At 41.3% G+C, this 20,458-nt stretch overlaps 1 protein-coding gene across 4 annotated transcripts in view; it reads left to right on the top strand.

The window, feature by feature from the left end:
• CCDC146 (coiled-coil domain containing 146) overlaps positions 1-20,458 on the top strand; it is a 143,160-nt gene that overhangs the window by 83,607 nt on the left and 39,095 nt on the right. For 2 of the 4 annotated variants that reach the window (XM_069587806.1, XM_069587805.1), the window contains exons 3-6: positions 9,088-9,170; positions 12,280-12,489; positions 17,659-17,716; positions 19,819-19,995. In XM_069587806.1, coding sequence (XP_069443907.1) covers positions 9,088-9,170; positions 12,280-12,489; positions 17,659-17,716; positions 19,819-19,995 — 528 coding nt within the window. The remainder of the gene's footprint in view (positions 1-9,087; positions 9,171-12,279; positions 12,490-17,658; positions 17,717-19,818; positions 19,996-20,458) is intronic. The other 2 variants (XM_069587808.1, XM_069587807.1) reach the window with 1 other exon arrangement.

The raw sequence follows: 20,458 nt of genomic DNA, 5'->3' as shown, positions 1-20,458 counted from the left end.
TATGTGCTTAGACTGCTTTTTGTTTATTTGGCTGTGCATGGTATCTTAAAATTATTGTAACTTAACTTTAAAGTCTTACACAGAGCTAAGCCACCTGCACTGCTCACCCACAATGTCCACTGCACTTGATACCTTAACTCTGGGAGGCCCTGTTTGCCACTTGTGGCCTCCCCCGCATTCCTGTGGTCGGCCACCAAAGGAGGAACAAGACAGCTGTGGGAAACAGTCCCAGGGCTCTCTGCTCATCCTGTGAGCTTTGCCAACCACACAGAAGGGAGAAGGGGAGCTGTGGGTGAGGCAGCCTGTGTTGTATGGCACACTCTCTGCTCTTTGAAGTCTTGTGTTGAGGCCAAGTTACCTGCTCTTGTCCTCCTTTTACACCTGCCCTCTCTGATGGGAAAGTTGGAGTGGAAGTGAATGAATGAACAAGCGTTCTTACAGCCACATCATTGTTTTTAAGATAAGCTTAAGTCAACACAGTGTGAAGAATATTACCAAGTACTTATAAGACACCAAGCTATGTGCTGGGGCTTAGAGATGAACACCCTAGATTTCTATCCTCAGGGAGTACACAGCCTAACAGGGGCGACATATTTAAACATATGTTGATAATAGTTTACCATGTGTACAATAAGATATGCATCTAAATTTAAAGAAGCAGTAGAGAGAAAGAAATAATCTGCCTGGAAATGAAAGTCGGCCACAGAGGCTGACTGAGATGTTTCAAAAGAAGAATAAGAATTCTCGAAGTGGACAGGAGAGAGAAATTGAAGCTAGGGCAATACAACACACAAAGAAATAGTTTGAGACGGTATTCATTTTCTACTGCTCTCATAACTAATTACCATGGACTTGGTGGCTTAAACAACACAAATTTATTATATTCTGTAGGCGAGATGTCCAATATGGGTCTTGAAGGACTAAAATCAAGGTGTTGATAGGACTGCATTCTTTTCTGGAAGCTCTAGGGGAGTATCTGGTTCTCTTCCCGTTCCAGCTTCTAGAAGCAGCCCTTATTTCTTGTCTTGAGGTCCACTTCCTCTGGCAGGTCAAATCCTTCTCACACTTTCAACTTTCCTTCTTCTTCTATTTCATCTCCCTAACTGAGCCAAGAAACATTCTCTGCTCTGAAGGACTCATGTGATTAGACTGGACTCAGTCAGATACTCCACAATAATGTCCTCATCTTAAAGTCCGTATCTGCCAAGTCCTGTTTACCATAAAAAGAAGCATATGTACACATAATAGGGATTATGATGTGGACATCTTGGGATTGGCGGAGGGGCATCATTCTGCCAACCACAGGACATGTTCTAGAAATGAAATGGTCACAGTCGGTTTAGAAGGAGAAGAGCCAAGTTTGGAGAGGGTGGCAATCTCCAGATAACCAAGGCCCTTGTATACCAAGTAGAGTAACTTAGACTTCACCCTGAAAGTGATAGGATCCTTTGAAGGGTTTTAAGCAAGGTGAAAATTGTATTTTAAGACACAGAGGTATTCTTCCCCAACTGGCTATGCCTCAATAGGACTGACCTCTCCCTGGGGAAAGGTGCAAAAATTGTATTTTAGATAGAGCACTCTGCTAGCAGCTAGAAGGAGATTCAAGGGGACACAACCTGAAGTCAGGAAAGTGCTTAGTTATCTACTGCCACATTCTCAAAAAGAAGTGATGAAGACTTGTGTACAGCACTAAATAGATTCTGTCTGTTCTATGAAACTATCTGACATATCTAGTTTAACAGAATCTACGGATGCAATGCCCCATCATATCAAATTTCTCCCTTAAAAAATGGTCCCAGTATATGAATGTTGATATCATATCATTTAAGGAAATCATGTCTTCTAAATGTTAGAGGAAGATGTTTATTGCTCTCTAACTCTTAATTCCCATAGTCTTGAATGGTTCTTGCCCAAACAAAGTCCTAGTTTGTCCAATAACAGTAGCCTGCAGGCTCCTCTGTTTGAGAGTCATTGGCATACAGGCAGGTTCACACTATACAGGTAGTTCAGACTAGGTCAGTGGATAAGTTTAAAAAGAAAAAAGGTCATGGCAAAAGCACGGGCAACACCGACTTTCAAAAAGTTGGTGAGAAAAAGAGAAGAATTAGGAAAGAACCATGAGCCCATATGCCCTAGGAACCAGAGGAGAGAGTTCAAGAACAATGAACTGTCAGAAGTCAGTAGTAATAAACGTCATAAGATTAACAAGTATAATAAGGACAGAGGGATGTTTGAATTTAATAATTAAGAGGTCACTAAGGCTCCACTTCTAATCAAGATGGAGTAGCAGAAACTAGATTTACCCTCTTTACCCTAAACAACTAAAAAATGGACCAAATCCGGTGAAACAATGATATCCAGACTTTGGACAATAGCACAGGGCAGTGATCCCTTGGAACAGGTAAATAAATGAGTTGAGAACTATAATTGCCCCATTTTACTACTTACGAGAGTGTTTCTCCAAGTGATAACAGAGGGAGGGGATTCCAAACAGAGCCAGCTGGCCTTGCTGACTTGACAGATAGAGTTTGGGGTTCAGGGAGGCCACATTGGCTAAGTTATGCAGGTGAGGTGAAGGGGGAGGTGCACATGGAGAGAGGGAGAGAGCGAGAGCACTCCAGAAATCTGCCGAGGAATGCTGATCAGTGCACACACGTGAGGACGGTGCTGAGGCGGGGAAAGAACCCCCAGAGAGACTGGGGTAGACAATACCTGGAGCTCACACAGAGCCAAGAATAGTTCATTAGATTAGAAGACCTCTTGACACAGTAGAAGTGTATTGATTCAGGAGTGGGGCCAAATTAGCCCAGAAAGATCTTTCTAGACTTCCTCAACGAAGTTTCAAAGCAAGCCTTGAAAGAATCAAACTATTTCCAAGTACCTTAACTGTGACTCACAAAGTCCCAAGATATTTAAAGGAATATCCCCAAATCCATTTCACAACAGTGTAAAAATCACAATGTCTTTCGTCCAATCAAACATTAGTAGGCATGCGGAGAAGCAGGAAAACGTGACCTACAATGAGAAAAACCAATAATGGAGTAGACACGAAAACAGAATTAGTAGACAAGGACAATAAAACAGCTATTGCACACGCTTTGAATGTAGGGGAAAGGAGAGGAGAGCATGAACATAATGAGAGAGGAGAAATTATAAAAAGACCCAAACCACACTTCTGAAGATGAAAACACAACACTTGAGGTGAAAAGTTCACTGGATGGGACTAACAGCAGATTAGATACTGAAGAAAAAGAGATGAGTGAGGTTTTAGATATAACAATAGAAACTATCCAAAATGAAACAAAAAAGACTGGAAGACAAAAATGAACAGAACATCAGTGATCTGTGGCCATCAAGTGGCCCAGCATGCTTAATTAGAATCCCAGAAGGAGAGGAAAAGGGGACAGAAAAAAATATCTGAAGAAATAACACTTGAATTTTTTTCAAATTTGATGAAAACTGTAAACCCACAGATTGAAAACACTGAACAATCTCAAACCAAAGAAAACCACACCAACACATATCCTAAACAAATTATTGAGAAACAGTGATAATGAGAAAAATATCAAAATCCGCCAGAGAAATAAGGAAATCATCAGTCAGTTTAGCAATCTGGTGATCAGTGGCAGCCTGATCACTATGGATTGGTGAGTGACTGGAAGGTAAGAGAGTGGAGATAAAGGGCAGAGCCAACTCTTCCGATAAAAATCTGAAATCAAAGAGAAGGAGAGAAAGAAAGGGGTAACTAAATGGGAGCATAGCATTCAAGGTATGTTTTGTTTTGTTTGTTTTTATAAGATAGATGAGCAAATTTATAGGTTGAGGATAATGTTAATGATAATAAAATAACTAACATTGATAAAGCCCTTCTAGACACTATACTCAATACCTTATGTATATTGATGCCTTTGGTCTTCACTACAGCTTTATGATGGCTTCCCCTGTGGCTCAGCTGGTAAAGAATCTGCCTGTAATGTGGGAGACCTGGGTTTGATCCCTGGGTTGGGAAGATCCCCTAGAGAAGGGAAAGGCTACCCACTCCAGTATTCTGGCCTGGTCCATGGGGTTGCAAAGAGTTGGACATGACTGAGCAACTTTCACTTTCACAGCTTTATGAAATGGGGCTATTTTTATTTCTCTTTTATAAATGAGGCACAGATGGATTAAATATTACTCCAAATTACAGGGTTAAAAAGTAGCAGAGCTGGAATTCAAACCAAAGTCCACTTGTAATGTACTTGACTCGTATGTGTTGAGCCAGCAAAGAGGGGAAGCAGAGGTTATTATAAAGGTGAGAAGGTATAACTGATGCCTAGGAAGGGGTAGGAGATACATATTTGAGAGCACATGTGGATGGGTGGGATATGACCAAGAGGAAAGGAAGACTTCATTTTTGAGATTTGGGGAAAGAAATTAAGGCTGTGTTTAAGTGTAGATAAATAGATTTGTTGATGACTTTAGGTGGCCAAAGTTTGCTTGGTGAATGTGTTAAGTTAGGTGCACAGAAAAGCCAAAACTTGATATGACAACCAAGGGGAGAAGCCAAACAAAATGAGTGATGAATTGTTGTTGAGTTTGATTGCATCTGAGCTACATCTAATAGCTGTGTTCTTTATTTCTAGCACTGAAAGGGATAGGGTGAGAGAGAGATAAGGATGGTAAATATTTATCCTACCTCCCAAAGCACGGCAGCTATTTCTCAGGTGAGACCACCAGTAGGTACTGTCAAAGAAGCAACAAGAATAGAGTAGGTTAATAACCATGGTCACCTTGGGTGCCCTACAGACAGCCACACAGACGCCTAATTGTTTCCTCATGCTGATCCCCTTCCAGATAAGTCCACTTGGTAAAAGCTCTTACTGAGCTATTCGTTTCCTTGGAATGTCCTAAAATTTCAATTTTTGAAATTTTTTCCATATTATTACATGTCATCTATGAATCATGAATTCTTGTTAAACTTTTAGCTCTAGAGTAAATGTTTCCTTCCAATCTCGATTACCAATGAGGCAATTCAGTAACACAAGAATCTATTGTGAAATCATATTTATGAACTTCTGACATTATATCTAACCTTTTGTTGTATATACTCTTTGACAACTCAAGATTGGGCTTTATGCTCTATTTCTTAGAGCATGCATTTTTAAAACTTGGTTTTAAAACTTGGTTTCTGTGCCCAATTGTGTCATGCAGGGTGAAAATGCAACTGTCTTTTCCAGGTTTATGTTTACAGACAAATAATTTCATCTACTAGAACTGAATCGTTTTCTTTTAAAATTGTATTTATATTTATTTATTGGATTTATTTTTGGCTGTGCCGGGTCTTTTTGCTGCGGGGGCCTTTCTCTAGCTGTGGCGTGCAGGCTTCTCATTGTGACGGCTTCTCTTGTGGAGCACAGTCTCCAGAGCATTCGGTTCAGTAGCTGCAGCTCCTAGGCTCTGAGCACAGGTTCAGCAGCTGTGGTGCATGGACTAAGCTGCTCTACACTAAGTAGGCTCTTCCTGGGCCAGGGATAGAACCTTTGTCTCCTGCACTGGCAGGCGGATTCTTTACCACTGAGCCACGAGGGAAGCCCCACTCTTTTTAAGAGAGATTTGTGTTTAGCGGAGTAGACCATAGTAAGATAGCTTATCAGTCCTTTTTCTGAACATCTATGATTTAACCTTTTCCAAGTTATGCAGAAACTACAAACACATATCACAAGTGTTGCCCTGTCAGCTTTCTTCCAGATTCTGGATACCAAAGGTGATCTGGCTGGTGGAGTGATGTAAATAGCAAATAGAAAAAGAAACCTTCCACCTTCTCGCTTTTTCTGTGGACATAAACCTGCCAACAGGCATCCATAGCTGACCTGCCATCAGGCTTCAAACTACTGCTGTTTCAGATGAGACTTGAGTTAGGGAAAATTCAGCTGAGTTTTCAATAAGTCTGAGCTAGAATTTGGCTGTATCTGCCACTACGATCTGATCACAGTATTCTCCAGTCAGAAATTCTGTTCTGAATTCCTATTGCTTATAGCAACTGTTTTTAAGCATATTTTAACTTTTTGTTATTAAAAGTAGTATGTATCCATTTGGAGAAAATTAAGAAATATAGATAAGCAAAAATAAAATATAAAAACTATACATTCTTATGACCCAAAGAAGATCATTTTTTAAAAAATCTTAGTTCTTAACCTAGATCGATACCTTATTGATGGTCTCTATCTGATGAACTGTCAAATCTCTTCTAATTCTTTATATGCGATTTTGTTTCATTTTTTGAACATATTATAATAGCTGCTTTGAAGTCCAACATTTACACACCCTAAAGCAGTGACTTTTTTTCTTTGCATATCTTATGATTTTTTGTTGAAAAACTGGACATTTTGGATAACACTGGGGCAAGTTCAGATTCTGATCCTCTCCAGGCTTCTTCTTGTTGCTGTTTAGTCTTTGTTATTGTGCAGCCTCTGATGTGTCTGTGTAGATAATCTTTCCTTGTTTTTGTTATTAAGCTTGGCTTCTTGGGTGGGGGATGCTCCATAGCTTGGTCAACCACTGGTTGGTCAGAGATTGTATTTAAGCCTCCTGAGCCAGGAAACATTTCAAGGTTTCATTCTTTTCCACTGAATCTGTATGTGGCTTGAGGACTGCTTTCAAGGTTCAGGGAGTTTACATATCTACCCCGCCTTTAGCTCAGGGACCTTGGAAGTATCCTCTCTGGTTCCTCCTCACAGGTCACAGCCTTAAGCTTTTCCTCAGCCTTCTGGACCACCGGTATCAAGTGTGGTATTAGCAGGGCCCTCTTTGACTCTTTCTGGCCCCAGTTTCTTTGTTAAACTTCTGCTGGTCTGCCTCCACTGGTATCACTAAGTTATTAGCCTCCTTTTGCTGTTAATTCTTGTGATAACTCTTCTTTTTGACAATTCTTTGGGGCATGAATAGTCTACACTGTTTCGAATTGAGTGAGCATCCTCAGGCAGGAGGTGATCAGCATCTGTTATGGGGTCTGATCTTCTTAGGCTGCCAAGCCTACACAGAGTCTCCGTGTACAGCAGAAGACTGGGAAGTGGGGACGGGTGCTGCTTGACAGCTTCAGTCACCTACCCAGTAAAGCTCTTTCACATACAGAGCTTGGGGCAAGGGGAGGTAAAGTGCAGCAGCTTTCTGGGGCTGCCCCACCCCCTGGAATTCATCTTCAGCAATAGAAAGGTGGGGCAATGGGATTTTCATTGACTGTCAACCCTGCCCAGAATGCTTCTTATACAAGAGGGAGCTAAGAGCGATGGATGCCGCTCATGGGGTAAATGCCATGGTCCTCTTACTCTTCTGAGTTTCAGCAGATTTTATTTCATAAATACCTCTAAATTCCTTTCATGCCCTTAGGTCAACTTCCAGAGACCATAAATGGGGTCTTAGATAATTTTGAGCAGCTTGATCAACGTTTCTTTGAGAGAGGGGCTTCATCAACCACTTCACACCACCATTTTAGAAGTTCCACCCCATGGAAGGGGTCTCTAATTTATAGTTTTACTTATTTGCTTTAACTTACAACATAAGAAAATAATTACAAAATATCAGATATACTTTTTTATGAACAAAAAAACTACTGAGTGTAGTTCTAAGCATTCAGTAATTTCTTTTGTGCGTATCACCTCAAACTATGAGCTACTGTAGGGTAGGCCCTATGTCAATTCACTTGTTTCCATGGTGCAGGGCAATGGATGGGAGGTAATGGTCTTTACAGCCTTAAAACAAAATACTATATGTGTTTTTAAACATATGATTCTATGATTACCTTACCTAGTGGCTTAACTTCAGTGACTATCTCACTAGGCTAGTTTGTTGCTAGTTACAAGGCTGGCTCCCATGTGGGCTTCCTGCTGCTGCTGCTGCTGCTAAGTCACTTCCTGCTTCTGCTGCTGCTAAGTCCGACTCTGTGTGACCCCACAGACGGCAGCCCATCAGGCTCTGCCATCCCTGGGATTCTCCAGGCAAGAGTACTGGACTGGGTTGCCATTGCCTTCTCCGTGTGAGCTTCCTAATACACACATAATCATATAAGCCCACACTCACACACTTAACCTTTTCATAACATTTTCCCAGTTACTTGTCTCCTTTAAGAGTGCCCACATGTGAATTTTTTTAACCAATTAGACTTTACAGGCACAATGTCTATGGCCTGCATCCTTTTTTGAAGCCAATGAAAATGTTTCTGATTCAAAATAAATAATATATTGGCTCAGAAACACAGAAAGAAAACTGCAGAACCAAAATAAATGTGTTTAATTAAATGTTTATAAAATCAAATATTAGGTCAACCTATCAAAAACAACTCAACACTTAAAAAGTTACTTATGAATTATATTTAAGGTGGCATATGAATACATTTGGGGACATTTGTAGTGGCTCAGCAGTAAAGAATCCGCCTGTCAGTGTAAGAGACATGAGTTCAATCCCTGGGTCAGGAAGATCCCTGGCTGAAGGAAATGGCAACCCACTCCAGTATTCCTGCCTGGGAAAATCCATGAACAGAGGAGCCTGGCAGACTACAGTCTACAGGGTCACAAAAGAGTCGGGCATGACTTAGTGACTGAACAACGACTGGTGTTAATTACTTCTGTAACTTTAAACACATTACTTAAGCTTTCTAAAGTTTAGTTTGAAAGGAAAAGTACCCTATTCACAAAACATTTTCAAGAATGAAATAGCTGATGTACAATAATAGCTGATGCTTAATAATTACTAGTTCTTTCAACTTACAAATAGCCACCCTAATAATTTATACTCTGTACCTTGTTTGCTAAAGCTAGATATATGAGATTTTTTTAGAGTTGGAAGAATTTAAATCAATTCCTTTCCTCAGTTTACAGATGAAGAAATCACAGTATTTATCTTGAGAGGTAAAAGACTTTCCCAGGAACTCAGCAGAGTAGAACTAGAACCATCTTCTCTGAACACTTGCCACCTTTCTAATGTGCCTTGGTGCCACGTGTTTCCTAATGTTGAGTTGAAAGAGTTTATGATATATCCATTTTATCTTTGCTTAAAGCATGAAGAGGATTATGGCTAATAGTGGTCTTGCGTTCCTTGTGTTCTTTTTGCTAGTTACATGCTCTGGGGAAACTTCCTGGAACCAGGATGGCAGAGTTAAAAGCCAAGTACACCTTGCTGCATGATACCGTGATGAGGTATGCTGTTTACCAACGTGGAGACATGTTGACTCATGCTTCTACTTCTTACTTGAAATGGGACCCGTCTTATTTTTCATTTTCCCCAAAGCAGACTCTAAGACGAAGATTTGAGTTAAGCGGTTTAAGAAAATTATCATGAGGGAGTGGGAAAGTGACATGGGGAAGAAAGTCATTCAGCTGGGGATGTGTTAGTCTCCAGGTTAACACTGCAGACAACCGGGGCTCAGTCTCACTGAGTGACTACAGAACACGCCTCAGAACTCTCCCACTGAAGGGTGAGAACACTGGTATGGCTGTTCACTAATTTCCATCTCCCCTTGGTCTAGGGTTGCTTCTAGGTAGATGAGCTCCTGACACTTCTAGCTTACCCTCTGAGAAGCCTAAGTTCCAATGGCCAGAGAAAGCTCTTAGGCAGAGGCACACAGATGCTGTTGTTACACATGACAAGTGTGCAGAGGCACACAGATGCTGTTGTTACATACGACAAGTGTCCACCAAAGCTCCTGGTGACCACTAGAGTGGGCCTAGGAGACGTTGGTGAGGCGCTGACATTCTCTGCTACAGGACACTCCTGTAAGATTCTCTCCTCCCCACCTTCTATAACAACTCCAGTCCACGTCTGCTAAGATTTCTGTCTTTACTTCTCACCTGTTCCTCCTATCCCCAGCCACTCACCATAGCCCAGTTCTAATCAGCAGAGGTCAGAAGACTAGGCGACAAAAGAATCGTTCAACAAGGTTTCCTAAGCATGTGCGGGCAGCCACTGGGAATCAAGGGGGAAGGAGAGCGAAGAAAGAAGTGGAAATCGGTAGCGCTGCTACTCCCCAAGTCCCCTTCTTCCTTTTCCCCACCTGCCGCATAGCTTTGCATGACGTCTTCATTAAAACCCAAGGAGAGACACTGAATAGACACTCCATCCTCCCCCTCCCCCTTGCTCATATCCAACCCTTACTCCTACTGCTTTGCTTGCCCAGGTATTTGGCTACTTTGAGGATGGGAGCTTGGGGGAGGAGTGAAGGAGAGCAGAGCTGCATCCCTATGGACCATCCCCTGGGCTCCACCTCTTACACACTCAGCTGCATCCTGGCTCCTAGCCACCCTCCAGCTTGTTCCCTGCTCCTCCCCAGCCCCAGACCACATTCTCACCCTCACCCCTGTAACAGGGACTCCATCTCCCACAACTGATCCCAAATGCCAGCGTGTACACGCAGCTCTCAGGAACTTGGAGTATTTCGATGGAAAGTCTGGGGTGATCTTTTCAACATATTTCACGCCACTTAACTGTGAGAAATTCCACACAGTTATCTGAGCCTCCTTGCAGATTGAAACACTTCTCACCCTCTGGACAGCTCTAACCTAGAGCCCCACAGAGCCCTGTGTGGTGCTGATGTGGCTGCCTCCTTGCCTGGCTCACAACCCAGCTCCCTGGCCTCCAGTGAGAGTCCTGCAGGACCAAGGCCATGGCATTCCTTCTTCCTTCTTCCAGGCTGTGTCACAAAACCATTACTTCCCTTCTGCTACCACAGTTTTCCTCCTTCTGACCCCGAACACAGAAGAGTTCCCTCTTTCGTGATTACAACGAACACCCACCACTCTCTCCCACCCCCGCTGCCTGGTGGGTGGGAAAGACATGCAGATGCAGACTCCTCATTCTTGGTGCCGGGGCTGCAGCAGGACAGATACAGGCTGGAAACGCTGAACTGAAATTGAATGAGGTTTCCATAGAAATCACGTTACAAGAGTTGTTAAATTTTCTTCTGCTGATGCTCTACTTCATGTGTGTAAATTACCATTTGTGTTCTGCCTGGAACCGTAACCACTGTGTTTGCCTACTTTCTGAAGGGAAATGGCCTCAATGGCCCGAGACAATACCTTACAATTCCATAGTTGAAGACTCATGTTAAGGATATCAGGTAACGTCATATATATACAGTATATACAAGGAAATGAATTGTAAGAAATAACTCTAGCATTCATGAATGGAAATTACATGTGTATCTTTATAGCTGTTGTTGCTATTTGGTACCTAACACAGTGCCTGAAACATAGCCCAATAAATGTTTTGTTGTTGAGTAAATGATGTAGTAAAGACTGAGAAAATGGGTGGGGCTGGTAACTTCAGTCGAGACAGGCTTGATTAAGTCATTGGGCATCTCTGCAAATGAACAGAACCCTGAAGAGCTCTCCTAGTGAGAAAAGTTGGTGGGGAGCACGCACATAGTGCTGCCTTTAAAACAGGAACTGGCAGGGTCTTGCTTCTGAACAGGAGAGAGAGCAAATGCAAGCAGGGAGGATTTCTGAGAAAAAAGAGTCAGATCTGCTGATAAAGTTGGATCTGACACTAGCTTGCACCATAGGTCAGTGATTCCTTGAAGACACTGGAGATTCCAGTAAGTCCAGTTTCTACGCTCATTCAATTCTGCCTCAAGCCCCATGCTTAACCCTTTCCCAAGATAAGGCCAAAGCCATAGAATATACTTGGAATTGTAGGAACTGCTCTTTTCTGTGACATTCACCGCTGTAGCCAGGCATTGAAGTTATGATCAGAAATATGTAAATTAAGTTCATAATTTTATAGAAGAATCTTTCTTCCTAGTTTCCTGGTAAAGTGTCATTAGAAAATTTAACTGTTTTTTCTTATCACTAAGGAAGAAAAGATTTTCCTTTAATCAGGTCATGAGAATCCACAAATCCAAGAAAGCCAGGGTTGCTAGGGGATTTGGAGGGAGAACCCACTCTTCTTGGTATTCTTCTTCCCACCCCCTGGAAGGTCATGATCATTCTTTAAAGTCAAGTGCAAATATCACATTCCCATCCAACTAATCCTTTCTCTGTCGTCTCCCACCATCTTGATCTAGACACGAGTGGCAGCACTTGTCAGCTGGTCCTCCAGCTTCCTGCTCCTGTCTGCTCCCCTTGGCTAGATGTGAGTTCCATTTGCCTTTAAGATCTAGTGCAATACTTGGCACAGAAATGCCACTGAACTGACCTGAACCCAGCATGGACATACTCTTCCCACACCTCACCAGACCCCCCACAGGAGTGGCCAAGGGTATTGAAGGTGTACACTTCTCACTATGTGAATCTCTGTTTTCATGGGATCCAGCACACAAGAGTCAGAGGTCCAGCTGCTACAGGATGCCAAACGTTTCACTGAGCAAATACAAGAGCAGCAGTTTCACCTGCAGCAAGCTGATAATTTTCCACAGGCGTTCACCACCGAGGTTTCCAAAATGAGAGAACAACTTCTCAAGTATCAAAATGAATACAATGCAGTGAAGGAAAGAGAGTTCCATAATCAGTACAGACTGAAGAGGTAAGCACACGATTCTCTCAAGTTCGCTGAAGACAGATGCGAGCAAAGCTGCTTCCACGTAAACTAAGAGAGAAAACGAGGACTAACTGAAGAAGGAGTTTTAGGTACAGGGATTATGAGACAGCAATGATAAGAGAACTCCAAGCCGAGTTCTTTCCTTGATTCCCTAGAACAGGCAGTCCCTGAACAAGGCTACAAAATTTTAGAAAAATAAGCTCGGGTTTCAGGAAGATGCTCTTAGGAAGAGGAGATCCCTGTAGTGGTTTCCATGTGTCAGGAACACTATAAGCATCAGGAGCTGTGAGCAGAGAACGCACTCCATAGAACAAGGGCTTGGCATACACTCTCGGCCTCTTCAGCCCTGGTGGTGGCCCCTTTCCTTCCCATGTCCACATGGCGAGTGCCCCATGGGGACTTTCCAAACAAGCCTGTGTGAGCTGAGAGTCATACCTGGTTCCCTTGATTCTTCTGATACAGGGACGGAGACCACATAGTCAACCCTCTTCTCCTATTACTAGACTATTCCCTAAGGTCAAGGAAAAAAGTGATATCCTTTTGAGAGACACATTCACTTATCCAAATCTGAGGGATGTCATTCAGTGAACTGAAGCAGAAATGTATTACTGGAAGGGGTAGATGCTATTCGTAAAATCTCCTCTAACATTCCTCCTGTGAGTAGCAAGTCAGTCAAAGAGTTTGTTCATCAAATCACACTAGTTAGATAGAATTTCAAAACAACTGCAGTCCAGGTTTTGTGAAATGTGCTGTTTCTGGGTACCATCAGAGAGAAAGCCAAACCATCTCTCCTAGAATGTGTTACCATTTAAAGTGGCAGAACTTTCTCTGGCTATTTTTAAGAGTAGGTAGGTTCCCTGCAGAGTGATGGAACTCAGTCCTGCTAAGAGATAATGGAATGATTTGAGTGACCTTTGGAGGACTTTGCTCGCCCTGGTTTTGAATCCTTTCTTTGGGGCCTATTATTTCAACTGGGGGATGAAGATTAGCTTAATCAGGAAAATTATATTCAGGGGGAAAAAAATCTGAGTTCTTCTTTGTCTTTCAATCTAAACTTGTTTCAGTCTCACCAGTGAGATCTATAAAAAGAAAGCTTAGCTATTTCTGTGCTCTGTAAGCACTCTTTCAGTTGAGAAAATAATGAAATTAAAACAATTGGTAGTTGTTCATTAGTATTGAAAATATGAATGCTTGACATTTCCATGAAAGGGTAAGAGGAACATAAGTCAGTTGATATTTAAATTGTTTAAAATTTCCAAGTATTCCTGCCAAGAGGAAAGGAAAAAAATGACCAGAACTCTTGCCTTTTAGGTATAGACAGGCAAATTGTTCATTGAATTGCTTGGGATGAGGGTGGGGGTGAGGACTGTACATAGTGATCTACAGTAAACAAGAACATTTAAAGTGAACATTTGCAGGAATGTTTTGTGTGTATTATTTTTGGATTTGTTAACATGTAATACTTTAGCTTAAGCAGACTTCCCTGCATCCTCAACTATTAGCAGCTCAAGAATTAACAAACTTATTTATATAAAAATAATGGTGATATCAAAATAATTACTAGAAAAGACTTACAGGCTGTGTATTTCATTGGCTTAACATATTTAGTATTACACGGTACGGAAACAAATTCACTCAACACTTCCTCCCTGGGAAGAAAGTAGATATTTCCATCCCCACATAAAAATAAAGAAACCAAGCCAGTGAGAGGAAAAAAAAAAAACTATTCATCCAAATATACAGATGATATTTTTCAGATCAGCACAACAAAACCTCATTTTATTCTGGGCCTGAATAACAGAAGTCCAAATAACTAGCACTCCTCTACCCCAACATCTTAAGGAACTTCTGAATCATTGGCAACTAGTAAGAACAATATATTGTTTAAATATTCTAGAGAAAAGATTTTTGCTTTATTATTTAGTTGATTTTCTTATGTTTTCAAATAATATAAACTCCTTAATAAGTGCTAAGGAAAGTATAATAACATGGTTGGTTAATAATTAAATCTGTTGCAATAGTTTTTGGCTTTGGATTAATACTCACTGATGATCTCTTGGTAACTATGCAGTTCAGGAATGAATATGGAACTTACATCAATAAGTAAACACATACAAATAATTAATGAAGCAATTAAATAAATGCTGTTGAGAACTTATACTTGAAACAAAGTAGAAGTCATTATTTCTCCAGAAACTTTCGCTGAAAAGACTTTTCAGTCTTCTTTTCAAGGTTTTTCTAGCTTTTACTTTGTTACCTTTTGGGGGCTTCTCTGCTTCCTAGAAACCCTAAAGATCTGGACAGCAAATCAGCTGAGTCTCTCATGCTAAATCTGAAATACCCTGACAAGTCTTAGTTGGCTGGGGAAGCAGAGCCACGGTCAGTGCTGTCTGTTGTGGGTGTGGACGTGGAGTGGGGGACACGTGTGCCGCGCGCGTGCAGGGCTGCGCAGCGTGATTGTGGCCTTATGCCTACTTCCTCTGCCACGGCTCGTTCCCTGTCGGCGCTCACCCACGGGCTCAGTAGTCATTTTCTATTCTTAGTCCAATAGTGATAGCAAAGTTGGAACCAAAAAACAAACAGATCTGATAAGAAAGGAACGGAAAGATTATTTTAGTGATGCCTCTGGAATTCCAGAAAGTTAGACTGACAGAGGGACATGCAGATCATCGGGGTTAGTAGTAAGGAAAAAACTCACAGCTGGAACAGATTTTACCTTCTAAACATTAAAAAAAAAAATGTTCTTGTGGCAACCAAGAACAGAAAGAGCTTAGGACAGGTTTTGCTGCATATAGTCCTCATAACTGAAAGAGAAGCACCTTAGATCCAAGTTTAAAAGGCAGATCCAACTCAAAAACTAACGATTCCACTTTCTGTCCAGGCCTTCCCACCCAAGGTAACATTGGAGTTGCTTACATACTTCCTATATGATTCTTATTCTTGTCAGAGTTTGAGAACTGCTGGTCTCCAAAGAGGTTCTCAGCCCTGAATACTCTCAGAATCACCCAAACCTTCTCTCAGTAACCACTCATTGTGTGCTCAAACACCTCCAGTGATGGGGGCTCACAGCCTCCCATAGCAGCGCAGCCCAGCTTTGGACAGCCCGACTTGTAGGTGGCTATTGCTTATATTAGATGAGAAACTGACCTTCTTACAACTTCCACCCAGTCAGGCTGGTTCTGCTCCTGATGGTGGATGATGCCTCATGCACTTGGCCGCACACATGGCTTCCAGCATTGCTTCTTCGCCTACAAGTCCTTACAACCAAAATCCTTTGATGACATGGTTCAGTTAGGACTCTTGCTGCAGACAAGAAACGAATCCTGAGGAGCTTTGATGCTCAAACACCCCTAAGTCAGGAAAGCTGAAAGTGTCCGTTTTAGATTTTAATGTCAGTTTGAAAGGTTAGAGGTTTATGTATATCAAAAGACACACACACAATAACTTTTTCTCATCCCAGTAATGCCCCACAAAAATAAGAATCCAAAACAAGAAAAAAGACAATGCACGAAGATGCCTATTATTATTTATAAAAGCAAAAACTCTAAAGCAATCTAAATTCTAAAAAAAACAGTGGAATATTTCAATAACAGTGTATTCCAGGAATAGCTTGATACTGAACAGTGCCTTGGAGTCAGAGAGAGCTGAGTTTAAAAGTCCGTTTAGCCTTGACTGGTGACTTTGGAAGAAGTATCTCACTCCTCAATTTCAATGTTTCTTAATGAAAAAGGGGAAAATGTATGATCGAAATTTAATTCATTTAAAATGTTCAAAAGAATTAGCCATTTTACGTTTGCTCAAGAAAAAAAAATTTTTTTCCATTTAAAGAAGAGACTAAGTCTTATCTTGTGGGAGAGACTCATGGCACCATTTTGAAATTCAGGGACACTCAGGCGGGCTGTGCAACCCAGCGATGGCAGCACACTATCACCCCCTGGTGGCAACATGGCTGACGTGCAGGAGCAACAGCTTGGAAGTAAAAAAGCAATATATACACACGTTGAGAGTATGGTTTCATGGCTCAGAGGTTAAAGCGTCTGCCTGCAATGCAGGAGACTGGGTTCGATCCCTGGGTCGGGAAGATCCCCTGGAGAAGGAAATGGCACCCCACTCCAGTATTCTTGCCTGGAGAATCCCATGGACGGAGGAGCCTGGAGAGCTACAGTCCATGGGGTCGCAAAGAGTCGGACACGACTGAGCGACTTCACTTTCACTTTCACTGAGAGCATGAGATGGTTGGATGTCATCACCAACTCAATGGACACGAGTTTGAGTAAAGTCCAGGAGCTGGTGATGGACAGAGAGGCCTGGCGTGCTGCAGTCCATGCTGTCGCAAAGAGTCAGACACAACTAAGCGACTGAACTGAACTGAATACACAAGCTCTAAAAGGAAAGGGCTTCCCTGGTGGCTCGGATGGAAAAGAATTGGCCTGCAATGCGGGAGACCTAGGTTTGATCACTGGGCTGGGAAGATCCCCTGGAGAAGGGAATGGCTATCCACTCCAGTATTCTTGCCTGGAAAATTCAATGGACAGAGGAGCCTGGCAGGTGACAGTCCATGAGGTCGCACACTTTCTTTCTTTCTAAAAGGAAAGGTATAAGTATTCAAAACTCTGAAGAAATTCAGCTTCAGCCTACAGTCCACACAACTAACCTATAAAATTCTGTGTGGCACACAGTTATTACAAAAACCTTCAATTTACTTTATTGCAAATATAGTTTCATAAAAATAAACCTGGTATGCATGCTTCTTTAGACCTACTGGCTAGTGGGATCTGCTAATTAGATGGAACCAGTAAAGGCTGTATCAGTAATCCAGACAGGTACTAGTTTCTTGTAAATAATATAAAGAAAAAGCCCAGAGCCTGCCTGGAAGGAACCTGAGTCTGGAGGGGAGGTTGTGATCACAAGCAGTTACAGTGTGGTGAGAGAACTCCTTCAATGGGGGTGTGTACAGTGTTAGGGAGGACTGGAGAGGGAGCCCCTATGTGAGCCTGTGGGAGTCAGTGAAGCCATCAGCAAGGATGGACACCAGGCTGACAAACACACCGGAGAGTGTGTTCTGAGAAGAGAAAGTAGAAAATTATTACTGTGCAAATAGTTTAATTTTTGTACTTTGTCAAAGGTTTTGTTTGTTTGTTTGTTTGTTTGCAGCTTAGTGGAAGAAAAAAACCTCATACTAAAGGAATTCGAGAAGATACCTAAGCCAGGAGTAAGTCTTAGATGATCTAGACTTTGTTAAATACAGCTGGACTGAAACAACCTTTTTGATAAATATTAATGTTTATCACAGAAACCATATCCTGAAACATTTGAAAGACCCAGAAGTCTTAACTATGGATGATGATGAAAGCAATACCTGTATAACTTCTGCAGTAAGCATAAGTGTGCCTATTACAGGATTTAGCTACTTGGCATCTAATTTAGGTTGTGTTTGATTGGACAATATCTGCTTTGTTTTCAGAAGAAAAAAGGATTCTGTGGTTGGCACTTAAAAACATTATTTTTGCTATAGTTATTACTCTTTTAGCTTCCTGAATGTCTCAAGCTGATTATAAGAAATTTTTATACAGATGTATCATGCCTAACAAACTTAGTAATTCATGCCTAACAAACTTTGTAAAAACGTACTTCCCTAAAATGTACTAGTTTAAAACAACAGCCATTTCTTATTTTCTTATTTTCAACAGTTGTGAATTCTTCTGGCCTGAGCTGGCTCAGTTAGGGTAGGATGGCTTCATTTGTATGTCAGTCATTTTGGTGTAGTTGGTCTAAGGTCACATGTCACTGGTTAGTCTCATGATGGAAGGGTTTCCAGTCTCAAGAAAGAGACAAATAGTCTCAAGAAAGGGCAAACCTCAACACAAGCAGTTTTTGAGCCTTTGCTTAAATCACTGTTGGTAACATCACATTGGTCCAAGCAAGTCATAGTGCCACATCTGGAATCAAGGGGGAGAAGTCCTCCTACATCTAAATATGACATAGCCATATTGCAAAGAGGCATGCAAACATGACTAGGAGGAATTATGTCCCTTTCTTTTGTAATCTATCATACAAAGTAAATGGAAAAATCAGCACACACCACATTAATTGGGACTGCACTACACCTTCTGAATGGTTTTATTAAAAAAGTATGTTGTTGGTGGTTTAATTTCAAGGCACAAAAACCTGTTAAACATAGAGTAAGATACTATTACATATATGAGTATGAATATACATCATATTATATATGAATGTAAGAATGTATATATATATGCATATATATGTATATATTATATGGCAACCCACTCTAGTGTTCTTGCCTGGAGAATCCCAGGGATGGGGGAGCCTGGTGGGCTGCCGTCTAAGGGGTCACACAGAGTCGGACCAGAGAAAGCAATGGCACCCCACTCCAGTACTCTTGCCTGGAAAATCCCATGGACAGAGGAGCCTGGTGGGCTGCCATCTATGGGGTCGCACAGAGTCGGACACGACTGAAGTGACTTAGCATCATATAAGTATTCCTAACCACCATTTTCAACAGAGATTCTATGGGAAAAAGTATTTTGAATTTTAGTTTCAGATCATAGGATTACTCACCAATTTCACCCTCCAGGAACATCAGTGGAAGAGAGCCATATGCAGAAAGGCCAGAGAAGGCTAAGTGCATCCTTCCCCTTAGTCATTAGTAATGTGTGGCCCTCCTGAGTACAAGAAGGCTTCTCTCTCATAAGTTAAACACTCCTCAGATAATCAGTCACAGGAAACAGTCAAAGCCCTGTTAGGAGTCTGAGGCCGAGGGCATTTGAGGAGAATGTGCATGAGTTAGAGAAGCAGTATCAATGAGAGGGGGGGATTGAGGAATGTCAAGGACTAGAGACATTCCAAACATGAACTCCCTAATCTTTAATTCTCATGTGTGACTCAGACTAACCATAACCTAGATATTCAAACATTATTTGTATCTGATTTGTCAAATCACAAAGCTACTAGAAAAAAAGGCTGGAAATTTTTACTAATGCTTTTTGGTATCAAATAAACATTAACTCAGAAAAAGGAAACATTTAAAATGTAGGAAGACCGAAAAGAACATTAATTAAAAATGAAAAAAAGAGTTCAAATCTAATGTAAAACATTTAATACATATAGTATAATTGCTATGCATTCATTGAAAAGGTCAGAAATCAAAAGTTGCATTTAACTCTGTAAGAAATCATTTATGAAGCTCGAAGCAAATATAATCAAAATGGTAAGTAAATTTTTAAATTTTATTTTTAGCCAAACAGATGCTTGCTCAGATTTTGTATAACCTGATGATTTTCATGCCTTTTAAAGGAAATGGAGAAGAAGATGAGACTATTGAGAGAAAGCACTGAGGAATTACGTAAGGAAGTAATGCAGAAGAAATTAGAAATTAAAAATTTACGGGAAGATTTGACATCTAAGCAAAAGCAATTACTAAAGGAGCAGAAGGAGCTAGAAGAACTGCTTGAGTATCAGGTCACCTTGAAGGTGTGCTACTTCAGCTCATACATATGTGAACATTGTATCTGCAAGGACATAAAAATGCATGGGTATCACTGCGCTTTTTGCATTGACTACATAGGTTTGACAAAAACCAAAACACACAAACTGAAATGTTATGCAGTTGTGATTGATCCTATCAAACTAAACCTGGGCTCTGGGGATTCACAAAAGATTTCTGAATACTCAGTAGCATCACTCTAAGTTGGAGACCTGACTGGGAGAAAAGGTCTCTCCAGACCTCGTCAAGCATTTTCCAATATTAGAAAGCAGTGTCACAAACACAATCACTTCCTTCAAGAGCAACCAAATGTCCTGACCTCTTTATATAGTTACTACTTTATCCTTCTCTGCCTGTTTGATTCCACTTCACTTCCCTCTCACTGTGAACATTATACAAGACCCATATTTATGTTTTCAGTTCAGTTCAGTCACTCAGTCGTGCCTGACT

This window comes from Ovis canadensis, chromosome 4, assembly GCF_042477335.2.
Source record: "Ovis canadensis isolate MfBH-ARS-UI-01 breed Bighorn chromosome 4, ARS-UI_OviCan_v2, whole genome shotgun sequence".
NCBI lineage: Eukaryota > Metazoa > Chordata > Mammalia > Artiodactyla > Bovidae > Ovis > Ovis canadensis.
Note: the sequence above shows the minus strand (reverse complement) of the source record. Positions and strands in the feature narration are given on the sequence as shown.